This window comes from Hyla sarda, chromosome 10 (genome assembly GCF_029499605.1).
Source record: "Hyla sarda isolate aHylSar1 chromosome 10, aHylSar1.hap1, whole genome shotgun sequence".
Taxonomy (NCBI): domain Eukaryota; kingdom Metazoa; phylum Chordata; class Amphibia; order Anura; family Hylidae; genus Hyla; species Hyla sarda.
In genome coordinates this window covers 51847881-51860796 of record NC_079198.1, presented here as the reverse complement: position 1 = coordinate 51860796, position 12916 = coordinate 51847881, and the positions used below count along the sequence as shown (strand labels likewise).

Here is a 12916-nt window from a genome sequence, read left to right as displayed (position 1 = left end):
CGTTGTTGTTTTGCAACAGCAGGTGTAAGGGTGTGTATATGTAGTGTTTACCCTTTATTTTGTGATTTTGTGTTAATGTAGTGTTTTAAGGGTACAGATCAGGGTTTACAGCGAGTTTCCCACTGGCAGTGGAAAATGTGCCGCAGCTCAAACTTGCAGAAGGAAGTCACTGTAAACCGGACCTGTACATTCAGCTGTTGCAAAACTACAACTCCCAGCATGCACTGACAGCGGAAGGGCTTGATGGGAGCTGTAGTTACGCACCAGCTGGAGTGGCACAGTTTGGAGACCACTGTACAGTGGTCTCCAAACGGTGGCTTTCCAGATGTTGCAAAACTACAAATCCCAGCATGCCCACACTGTCCAGGCATGCTGGGAGTTTTAATTTGGAAAAATCTGGCCCTCCAGATGTTGCAGAACTACAACTCCCAGCATGCCTGACTGTCTGGGCATGCTGAGAATTGTAGTTTTGCAACATCTGGAGGGTTACAGTTTGGAGACCACTGTACAGTGGCCATCCAGATGTTGCAAAACTACTGTCTGGGCATGCTGGGAATTGTAGTTTTGCAACCTCTAGGGGGCCACAGGTGAAAATCTCTCATCAATCTGTGGCCCTCGTCGCGACTGTGGTCCTGCTGCCGCCGGTCGCGCACACACTGCTGCCACCGGTTATGCACACTGCCGCTGCCACTCATCCCGCCGCTGCCCACAGATCCCACAAAAAAAAAAAACAAAAAAAAAAAACAAAAAAAAAACAAAAAAAAAACAAAACACTGTTATATATTACTCAATACCTCATCCTGATCACGTACATATAATTGTTATGTCTCTAACACCCATATTTCACACAAAAAAAATATATATATATCATATTAAAACTGCTCACTGTCTTTTCTATTCTCTTATGTCTGCAGCCCTGCTCTGTGACCCTTTGCTCTCTGGTTTAATGCTGTACATGTTACACAGAGAGGAGGAAGATTATTGGAGATTGCCTGTACTCTACTACCAAAGACAATATGGTCAGTGTATAACTTAGATCTAAATTAGTGCAAAGGTTTAGTGCCAACAGTACAGTAGTTTTTTTTTTCACGCAGACATTTTCTATCTGTTGTATATGTTCCCATGTCATTCATGTGTGTCATCCTTTGGCAGTCCTGTAATGCTGGAACTTGTAGTTTTGATACAGTTGGGAGATACAGTGTTTGGATAACTCTTTTTTGCAGCAGTGCTGCCTACAGCTGTGTGCCTATAGTTTTTGTAAAGCTTTCCAGCATGCTCAGACATATTTTGACTGTCCAGGCATGCTGGAAGTTGTAGTTTTGCAACAGCTGGATACACACGATTGGTAAAACTCTGTGTTACAGCAGTGTTGCTGAAAAGCTATATTCCTCCAGCAGCCTTGTCATTCAGCATTCTCATGTCCATGACCCTTGGACATGCTCATGCTGCTGTGGGATTCAGTGTCCCAGGAGGTATGGGGACCCCAGTGGAGTGATTTTCAAAGGCAGTTTTGTCATGATGTACAACATATAAAATGTTTTTATAACTGACAGAGTCCATTTAAGGGGTTAAAAAAATCCTTTTAAAAACTCTATAGCTGTTTAACCAGTATATGCAAAAATCTATAAAAAAAATGAATTTGTAATCATTGGTCCAGAAATTAGATAAAAAGTGATTTAGAAAATAGCATGTATAAAAAAAAAGAAAATGTAAAAACTACCTGTAATGCACAGTAGACCTCCAAGTACTACAGACAATACCTTTCAGTTATTTTTGCATTTCTACCTCCTTTACTACCTCTACCTCCTTAGGTAAAGACAGTTGACTGCAAATGTAGATTACAGTGTAAACCCGAAATACAGCAATTCTGTTGTTGTATTTTTTCACCTTAAATGGATTTAATTTGTGAAGACACCGTATACTAGAAAACAGAAGCATATCTTGTTTAAATACGGTTATATTTAAAGGCCCTTACGCTAATAAAATATGCACTCACACAATGTTTTATATTTTGAGACAAGAAGAAAAGGACTCCAACAGCACATATTGGAAAGATTCATCTATATTTACATGCGGATCCAAAATAATGACTTGAGAAAAGATTTATATAAAGTTTACAATAAATCCAAAAGGAGATCCAATGCTATTTCAGAGCCCTGATAACTTCAGAGATGATGACAAACTATCCAAGCCGGAGCACAAACTCAACACTGGAGGTCCACCTTCTTCTGTTGGGATAAAATGAAAAATACATTTTGTTTATATATTGTTTATATATTAAGGGTTCTGAGATGACGACTACAATAAACAAAAATAAGTACAATATATTATAGCTGAAGTGGAGCCAGATGGGGGAAATAATTACCCAACACAGCCAGAAGTGGCAACATAGGGCACTGGGTCTGTTTGTTTTTGCCACCTTTTCACTTAAAAAATATTCTCTGAATATTCTATTTAAATAATAAAAAAAAAAAAAAAAAAGCTGCAACAGCACCCCCACTCTCTGCATGTACTATCCTGCACTAAACAAACTTTTTGTAACTGAAGAGACTTTTAATCATTTACAAAACCTGAATGTAGAAAATTGGAGAATAGAGTTTGCTGGAAGGAAAGTTGCCACTTTTTCCCCAATGAAACAATGTGATTTGTGAATGCAAACATTTTTTATAAAAACATAAAATTACTGGTTGGTTTTCTAACAAATAAAGCAGTCACCACAGAAGTTGTTATCCCCTTAAGGACATAGGGCGTACACCCTGCTTCTGCTCCCCTTCTATGATGGGGGCTGAGGAGCTGAGCATGCATCATAGCTTGGTGGTCCTGGTGATCAGCGGTCACAACCCATGCGCCCCTCCCTGCTGGCTCTGACATGTGCGCACCGCCGGCCTGCATTGGCAGAGCGAGTGCTCGCTCCTGCCATCTATGCGCTTTCAATGCAGGGCAACGGTGTGTGCACGTCAGAGCCAGCAGGGAGAGGCGCACGCGCTGTGGACTGCTGTGTCTTACTACACAGCTGTCCCAGCGCTGAAAGAAGATAGGTGTGGCAGTGGCGGGGCTTTGCGAACCCTAAGCCACGCCTATCAGACTGTGCCGGACATCTGTATAAAAGCATTTTATAAGTCAGAAAAGAGCAGCCATAACGGTATGGTTAGACTCACTATATGGTCGTCTATAACACTGATAGTTTGGGGGGTAATAAATGATGACAGTTGCACTTTAACGTTAAGTAACAGATATATATATATATATATATATATATATATATATATATATATATATATATATATATATATATATATATATATATAACATCACAGAAAAGAAAACGTCCGGCACTCGGGAAGATGCAGGTAAAACTTGTCAATGGCTTTATTCACACGCTTAGGCAGGACACAATCTGACGCGTTTCGCACACTCAGGTGCTTAGTCGTAGACTACGACTAAGCACCTGAGTGTGCGAAACGCGTCAGATTGTGTCCTGCCTAAGCGTGTGAATAAAGCCATTGACAAGTTTTACCTGCATCTTCCCGAGTGCCGGACGTTTTCTTTTCTGTGAGATTTCTACTAAGCCGGGAGCGGTACCGGTGTCCGTAGCACGAGATAGTGCAGCAAACGCGAGAGTGGTGAGCAGCCTGACCTTATCTGCATCATATTATATATATATATATATATATATATATATATATATATATATATATCTATATCTATATCTATATCTATATATATTGCTAGAGTAGAAAAATAGAAAATAAAGCTATACTCAACTACCCCTGGTCCCTGGCTGCAGCGCTCATTCAGCTCCTTCCGTTCCTCTGACTCTCTGCTTCCGAGATAAGAGCTGGGGCAGGACCTGTCCATTTAGCCAATCACTGGCTGCAGAAGGTCATGCTTTGAGTTCTCGGTTTGGAAGCAGACAAAGAAAAAAAAAAAAAAGAAAAGAAAAGAAAAGAGAGCAGAGGGACTGGAAGAAGCTGAGCAGAAGCTGCAACAATTGAACAGAAGGTAGAAAAGTATAGCTTTTTGTTCCATTTTTCTACAGCCCCAGCAGTATGTTTAATTAAAATGCTTTTAAACTACAAACATTATTCTGTTGAACTTATATGGATAATCACTTTCTACAAAAGGAGTAAATGGAAAGAGAACTTCCAGGATAGAAGTTGCTTGAACACTTTTTACATTTAAAATGACAATTTTAAAGTAAAAGTTAAACATCTTTTTTTTTTTTTTTAAATATACTTTATTCACGGATCCAGAGCTAAACATCTTATTTTATATCTATGCTGCAATGCAAATAGTATCTCTAAATTAAAAACTATGAAAATAATTTTTAATAACTGACAGTAACAATACCTCTTCTGTACTGTTCTCTGAAGCAGCATTCTGCAAATGTGTTTCATTCTGCTCAGGGGTCTCATGAACCTTAAGAAAAAAATAAAAATAAAAAATAAATCAAATATAAAAAACAAAACCTGAATATACATGTTAAATATAAATAATTTATAGTAAATGTGTCACTTTTTTAACTGATGAGAGCTAGATACTGATTGTAATTTATTTATTTCATTTTTAGCACATTATTATAGGGGCTTGCCTAAGCTATAATATGCTTTACAGAAAGCTGCATGGACAATGAACACCTCTTTAGACCCTATTTTTTTGTATAGGGGAGGTTTTTAAGCATGGTCTGCGACCTCCATGACCTGTGCAGAGGTCATTCTATAGGGGAGGGTGAGGCTGAGCTACTTTGTCTCCTCTATATACTGGTGTCACCTTTCAATGTAATTCTGAACAGAACACTTTCCAGCAAACCAGCCCTGAATGGTCAGAATGAAAACTGTACGATTTCAGGATTATTTTGTAATATAGGGATTGTAAAATACAAATTTTTTAAACTCAGAACCAAAAATTCTTGAAAAACAAACTCCTCCCACTTTTTCAAAGTGGCAATGGCAGTGTAAACCTGCTGAAAAGTGAAAGGTTACTGCCCAAATGAGCTGGGTGCAAATAACGGCCCCTTATCTTTACACCAACACCACACACAGACTGATTTAATACATTCTCCCCTATTGGGATGCCAGTCCGTACTATGCTGAGGATTGCTAAACGGTTGTTGAATGTTCAGGTTACATAGCATTTAAAGGGGTATTGCGGTTTCAGAAAAGTAAATATAAAAAGATTATCGCCCTAAGATATATTGCTTACAAATATTATGAGGAAATTTACCAAATATCTTTGCTAACTCCATTAGGGAGATTTATCAAAACCTGTGCAGAGGATAAAAGTTGACCAATTGCCCAAAGCTACCAATCAGAGATCGCTTCTTTTATATTTCAGAGGTCCTTTTAAAAATAGGAGAAGCAATCTGATTGCTATGGGCAATTGGTCAACTATTCCTCTGCACAGGTAAATCTCCATAAGGGTGTTACCACAAATTATACTGGCTTCAGCATGCTTTTGCATGATTAACTCTAAGAAGGAAATTGTGTAGCTCCTCCCTCTCTCCCAAAACAACACATCATCATTTGCTGACTCAGCAGGCATGGTTGTATCTGGTCTCCGAGCTCTTGCACTGCCCCCTGAGTGATGTCTCCACCTCTGACCAGAACCTCCAGCCTACATCACCAGATCTCCCATTTGCCTGGTGATAAATAATGCCACAGGTAGAGAAGCAGAGGGGCAATGACTGCAGCAGGTGTCCCAACCTCACTGACATGCGATAGTCTACTAGCAATGAAACTAGCAAGAATGCTGTGAGAGATAAATAGGCATGGTGGAAGGACTGTGATGAGCGGAGCACAATGCATTCTGGGAATTGTAGTACTGAATAACTGCTTACATGGGCACTTTCACATTCAAAAACTTTATGTTGTACATCTAGGAAAAATTGGCAAAACATTAACCGTTCTAATATACTTCATAATTTATTATTATTATTTTTTTTTTTACAAATCATGGCTTATAGGGGTCCATATACCATCCAGAACATAATCCTGTCCAGCTGCAGCATGATCTTTGTCCACGCTAAAGCCCAGGCTTGGACAAAGTCCAGTAAGTGAGGGCAAGACTAGCACTTCTCTGTCTTTCAGATTTTTGTCTGAAAACAGAGAGGAAGGGGTTACAGAGCAGTCTACATTGACAGGATGAAGGGACTCAGCACAGTTCAGCAAAGGGAGGTAGTGAATGCATGGCGAGTGAGAATGGGCTCAGTGCATGCCTTGGACATGCCCCCTCTCCTGAGCAGTGGATTTCAGAACGAGGGAGCAGCAGAATGGAGAGATTTGTGAGCCAAATACAGAAGCTAGATACAAGAAAGAGACATGTAAAGCATCTGCATGACAGTGAGTAATATATGTAAGAAATTTTTTTTTTTTTTTCGGTGATACGACCGGCACGCTTTAACCTGAAACATTTATTTGTAGTGGTTTCAGTACTAAGGCAGACAGGTAAGCAATGCCTAATGCTTCTGTAGCATTTTAAAAATGGTGTATACATTTCTTTAATGAAGTTTTTTTTTTTTTGGATAGAGAGTTCCCCAAATAGGCAGATTTAAAAAGAAAACATTCAGGTTGTATGCTGCCAAAGCAGCAATAGCAACCAATAATGCAGTAAATTACTTCTAGTGGGGCTGTCTTGATTACAATGACTGTGGGTCAGTTATAACAAGACATTACTTAATGTTATTATCAGTCATTTGAGTGTAAATCTATCACTAAAGAATTGCTCCTAAAGAACTAATAATATTTTATCTGTCAGTCTGTATAATCTTTGATCAAATACATCCATCCCACAGCAAAAAAAAAAAAAAAAAAAAAAAAAAAAAAAAAGGAAAATATCAATGTGCAATAGATGTGGATCCCGACTATCTAAAATGAACTAAAAGTAAACCAGTTTGCACTAGGTTGTGCCAGGTATATCTGCTATAGTGCAGCACCCATGCTGCAGAAATGTATCTCAGTCTACCAATCTCAGTAAGTTAGAAATAACTTACCTGTTGAATCAATAGTGGAACTGAGGGTTTTTCATAATCACAAAAAGATGAAATATCAGCTCTCTGGATGTGGAGGTCATTGCCTGATGCTCTCGCTGGGTTGTCAAGTATTGAACAAAGGCATTGATGCAGAGAAGGCATATAGCCGACTGCTTGCTTGAGTTTTACATGATTGATAGATACTAGTTCCGACAGATTTCTTTCAGACTCTTCAGTCCTGTTATCCTTTTTAACCCACATTTTTCTACGTGGATGCCAGGTCTCAAAATAATACTGAAAAACTCCTTCTGGACAAATGGCTTTTAGGTCATTCAAATATCGTTCATAGACCTTAAGTGAGCAAGTCTGTGAAAGAATATGTAGGAAGTTTTTAATCTGCGCTTCAACAGTAGGATCAAGGTGAGAGATTTTGCTGTACATAATATTGAGAACTAAATGCATACAGTATCGCAAATTAGCATGTGGAAAATGAGTTTCCAGGGTAATGGTTTCTTGGATGTCAGGACTGAGTGTGACTAGTTTCACTTTGTTACTAATGGAAGGGATAATCTCTAGAAGCAAGTCTGAAAGAAACGTGAATATGCCATCTATTCCTTTTTTGGCAATGCAATAGGCACACGGTGCCCAACCTTCTCCCTTTACGTCGCAAAAAAAAGTGTACAAATCAAAACTATGACTAAAGTCTAAAAAAACGTCAATAAAAAGATATTCAGGATGATTTTGAGCTAGATTTCTCATGGTGGAGGTCATTAAAAAGATTTTCTTCACATGCAACTTATCTTCAACAAATACCAATTTGACCTTTGCTTCAGGGTCAAAAATGAAAAGAGACTGCAACTCTGCCAGCACTTGCGTACGGTCCTCGAAAGCACCAGAACGAAAACGGAGAAGCCGTTTCAAGTCACTTGGTTCTAGAAATTTCTTAGATATGTTGTTAGCCACTTGTGCTGGTAACCCCACTGCAGTAGTTGGCTTATATTTTTTCTCTGGTGGTGCCTCAGATGTATCTTCATCAACATGATTATGATGCAGATTGCTTTGAGTGATGACAAGTTTGTCTTTCTCTGGACCCAGTGTCAGCTCAATGAATGCCGAACAGCTCTTCCTAAACAGACAGAAAAAGAAATGTCTTTGATCATAACAAGAAACAACTGTGTGGATAGGAATGTATCAGCTGGCTTATGTGGACACTTGGCCTCCATTCTGCATAGACAAAAGAAAAAAAAAAAAGAGACACAGACTGAGCGCCACATAGGGTGATGATAAAATACCAGTTAGCAATAGAGCCGCTCACCTGGGTGGGATGTGGTGTAGCCACAACTTCATAAATAGCCCACCAATCCCTCTTTGCAGAGTAATGAAATGATATACTGGATACCATGCAGCAGCGAGTCACTCACAAATAACTGTTCAACAGTGGGGTTGATCTAGTGGGCCAGAAAAAAAAAACTAAAAAATGGTATCTCAAGGAGCGCAACAGTAAACCACTAGTTATCCAAAATGCAATTAAGATTTATTTAGTCCAATACAAAACGCGCTTTTCGGAGGGTTTACCCTTCTTCCTCAGCACGTTCTCAGTCCTGTTATCTTAGGAAGGAGGGTAAACCCTCCGAAAAGCGCATTTTATATTGGACTAAATACATTTTTATTGCATTTTGTAAAACTAGTGGTTTACTGTTGCGCGCCTTGAGACACCATTTTTTTGTCCTCCATTCTTTTCTGAAAAACTGTTCAAGTGCAGTCAATTTTCACTGGGATTGTGAGTTATAAAAAATAAAAATTTTCAAGCACAGCCACTTATTTTCCATTAGACTGAGCCATGAGGGAAGCTGGAAGCAAGCAGCAGCTCTTGGTTTAGTGGACATGGTTTGTCTACATATTACCATTTTAATGTCTGCATGAAAATGAATGGTTACTTATTTACTTTGCTTGACAACAGTAAAACCAATGCCCATGTGTGATTGTAAACAGAGACAGGCACCCAGTGCGACTTTTACCTACTAAGCTGTTTCAGTACAGTTCTACAAAGTATACCTTTTAATCTTAGGCTTGGTGTCTCATCATTGTGGTTTTAATTGATCATTTGAGTGTCCCTGTCATTAAAAAACTTTAGGCGTGTACAAAGTTTTGATTGGTCAGGATCTCAGTCCTGACCCCCACAATCATAAGAAGAAGAAAAAAAAAAAGTGTGTGGTAATGCACTTCACTCCCTTACTCGCTGTGACATCCCATCCAGTTTCACTAGATGGGCTCCAGAGATCTATGTAACTGTCTATTGATTTTTGATGCCCATCAGTCTCGCATGGTGAGCAAATAACCGAAAACTTACTATATCTAGTGATGCTGGATGGAGATGGTTGCAAGCAAATGACTGAAGCACTTAAAAGCAGCCTTTTCACCTTTCCCCTTGTTGTAATGATCAGTGGAGGTCTCAGCACTAAGACCCGACCAGATCAAAACTTTTGACATGCCAAAATGACAGGGTCGTATGAGTATATCTGTAAACAGACAAAATGATTACACACACACATATATATATATATATATATATATATATATATATATATATATATATATATATATATATACACACACATATATATGAAATTAAATTTGTGCAAATAAAAAATTACATTGCAGCACTTTAAAGTGCAAAGATATGTGCAAAACATTTTAGAAAACATTTAAAGGAGATCTCCGGTATAAAAACACTTATTCCATATGTTAAGGATAGGGGAAAAGGGTCAGCCACTGGGACCACCCCTGCAATTTCCCGTACGGGCCCCGACACTCCTCCTGAATGACTGAATGTGTTCAACCACTGCACGAAGCGGCAGCCGACACGCCCCCCCCTCTCAATGCAGCAGTATGAGAGAGAGCTGGATCACTGCATTCGGCAATCTCCACCTCTGCCATAGAGCTGCATTGAGGGGGTGCTGCTTCATGCAGTGGTCGACACGTGGCATTTGGATGGTGAGCCGGGGGCCCGTACAGGAGATCGCAGGGGGAGGGGGTCGGACCCCCCCCCCGCGATTTGAAACTTATCACTTATCCTTAGGATAGGGGATACGTTTTTGAATCCCAGAGTACTCTTAAATCAAACATTAAAAGTAGCACTGAATATGAATTTCTTTCTATGTATACATTTGGAGAAAGCTGTGTATCTGTCCCCTAGGTCGTAGGATAAAAGAAGCATTTAACCCCATTTTCTGTATTTTGCAGAGATTATTAAAAATTATAAAATAAATAACTAAAAAAAAAGGGGGGGGGGGCATACCAACTGCATAAAAGCTGTGCCCAGCTGAACTTCAGAGATTCATTCACATTTGGTGGTAAGGGCACTTCCGCCTTATCCTCTTCAGCAAGCGGTGAAAAACGGAGATTATAATTTGCTTTGGTAAAGCCTTGCAAATATGCACAGAATTCATCCCAGCTGTGAAATTCTTTGCCATTTATTTGAGCTTCACAATCCTGTAGGATGAAATTTAGTCCTTTTAGTGATTACGGTATATAAATGCTAAAGTATTTATAAAACATCCATGAAGGCTGTACATAATTTATGCTGCAGGTTAGCTCATAGGAAAATTTATAGACAGAATTGTGGAAAATTTTGGAGCCTTGGTATATTTACACATTGTGTTTACGCTGTGGATTTTAAAAATCAAAATAGACAAATCGCCAGGTCCAGATGGCATTCACCCCCGTGTTGTAAGGGAGTTAAGTAAAGTAATAGACAGACCCCTATTTCTAATATTCAAGGACTTTATAGTGACAGGGAAGGTTCCCCAGGACTGGCGCATGTCAAATGTGGTGTCAATATTAGGGGTCAAAAAGCGACCACGGTAATTATAGGCCTGTTAGTTTAACCTCAGTTGTATGTAAATTGTTTCAGAGTTTCCTAAGAGATGCTATTTTGGAATATCTTGATAAAAATAAATGTATGACTTCATATCAGCATGGCTTTATGAGGGATCGGTCCTGTCAAACTAACCTGATCAGCTTTTATGAGGAGGTGAGCTCCAGACTGGACATGGGGCAATCGCTGGATGTCGTATATCTGGATTTTTCCAAAGCATTTGATACAGTTCCAGATAAAAGGTTGGTGAATAAAATGAGAAGGATGGGGCTGGGGAGAATGTGTGCAAGTGGGTAAGTAACTGGCTCAGTGATAGGAAACAGAGGGTGGATATTAATGGTACTTATTCTGATTGGGTGACTGTTACTAGTGGGGTACTACAGGGAGTCCCGTCTTGGGTCCTATTCTATTTAATATATCCATTAATGACCTTGTTGAGGGATTGTATAGTAAAGTAGCAATCTTTGCAGATGATACTAAACTCTGTAAAGTGGTAAACACAATAGAGGACAGGGCACTGTTACAAATGGATCTGGATAGGTTGGAGGTTTGGGCTGGGAAGTGGCACATGAGGTTCAACACTGATAAATGTAAGGTAATGCACATGGGGAGGAAAAATCCGGGCTGGAATTATGCATTAAATGGGAGAACACTTGGTACGACTGATGTAGAAAAGGACTTAGGAGACTTGGTTAATAGTAAATTTACCTGTAGTGACCAGTGTCGGGCAGCTGCTGCCAAGGCAAATAAAATCATGGGGTGCATCAATAGGGGCATAGATGCCCAAGACAAGGAAATCATTCTACCACTGTACAAATCACTAGTCAGACCACACATAGAATACTGTGTACAGTACTGGGCACCAGTGTACAAGAAAGATATAGTGGAGCTGGAGAGGGTTCAAAGATGGGCAACCAGAGTAATACGGGGAATGGAAGGACTACAATACCCAGAAAGGTATCAGTATTAGGGTTATTTAGTTAGGAAAAAAAGAAGGCTTAGGGGCAACCTAATAACTATGTATAAATATATCATGGGACAGTACAGAGATCTCTCCCATGATCTATTTATACCCAGGACTGTATCTATAACAAGGGGGCATCCTCTACATCTTGAGGAAAGAATGTTTCTACACCAGCCGGGGGTTCTTTACTGTAAGAGCAGTGAGACTATGGAACTCTCTGCCTGAGGAGGTGGTCATGGTAAACTTGTTAAAAGAGTTCAAAAGGGGCTGGAAGCATTTTTGAAGAACATCATTGCTGGTTATGTATACTAGATTTATAGGGACAGAACATTAATCCAGGGATTTATTCTGACTGCCATATTTTTAGTCGGGAAGGAATTTTTACTTCTAGTATGAGGTTTTTTTGCCTTCCTCTGGATCAACTCATTAGGGAGTTAGGTTGATCTTGATGGACTGTCTTTTTTCAACCTTATCAACCAGATTTGTAAATTACTTCTATTAAAAAAAATCTTAATCCTTCCAGTACTTATTAGCTGCTGAATACTACAGAAGAAATTATTTTCTTTTTGGAACACAGTGCTCTCTGCTGACATCTCTGTCCATTTTAAGAACTGTCCAGAGTAGGAGAAAATCCCCATACCAAACATATGCTGCTCTGGTCAGTTCCTAAAATGGACAGAGATGTCAGCAGAGAGCACTGTGCTTGTGATTCAGCAAAGAGCTCTGTGTTCCAAAAAGAAAATAATTTCCTCTGTAGTATTCAGCAGCTAATACGTACTGGAAGGATTAAGATTTTTTTATTAGAAGTAATTTACAAATCTATTTAACTTTCTGGCACCAAAAATGTTTTTTTCCCCACCGGAGTACCCCTTTAAAGGAGAATTTCAGGCAAAACTACCTCAGGGGATAAGTAGCTGATCGCTGGTGGTCTGACCACTTGGTCCTGCTGTGCTCTCCGGAACGGGACCAGACTGCAAACTGCACATGCTCCATTATTTCTACAGGAACGCTGAAGAGACCCAGTACAGCACTAAGGCATCTCTGGCGATCCCATAGAAATAAATGAAGCACTTGCATCTACCAGTAGACGACACGCCCTCCTTGCTGA

The 12916-nt window shown here is 39.5% G+C and overlaps 1 protein-coding gene across 12 annotated transcripts in view; it reads right to left on the bottom strand.

Annotated features, from left to right (window-relative positions):
* Nucleotides 1-1949: 1949 nt before the first annotated feature.
* ZSWIM9 (zinc finger SWIM-type containing 9) overlaps nt 1950-12916 on the bottom strand; it is a 124410-nt gene continuing 113443 nt past the window's right edge. For all 12 annotated transcript variants that reach the window (XM_056541811.1, XM_056541808.1, XM_056541814.1 and 9 more), the window contains 4 exons: nt 10266-10459; nt 6989-8093; nt 4351-4419; nt 1950-2228 (listed from right to left, as the gene is read on the bottom strand). In XM_056541811.1, the coding sequence (XP_056397786.1) occupies nt 2205-2228; nt 4351-4419; nt 6989-8093; nt 10266-10459 (1392 nt within the window). In that variant the 3' untranslated portion in view covers nt 1950-2204. The remainder of the gene's footprint in view (nt 2229-4350; nt 4420-6988; nt 8094-10265; nt 10460-12916) is intronic.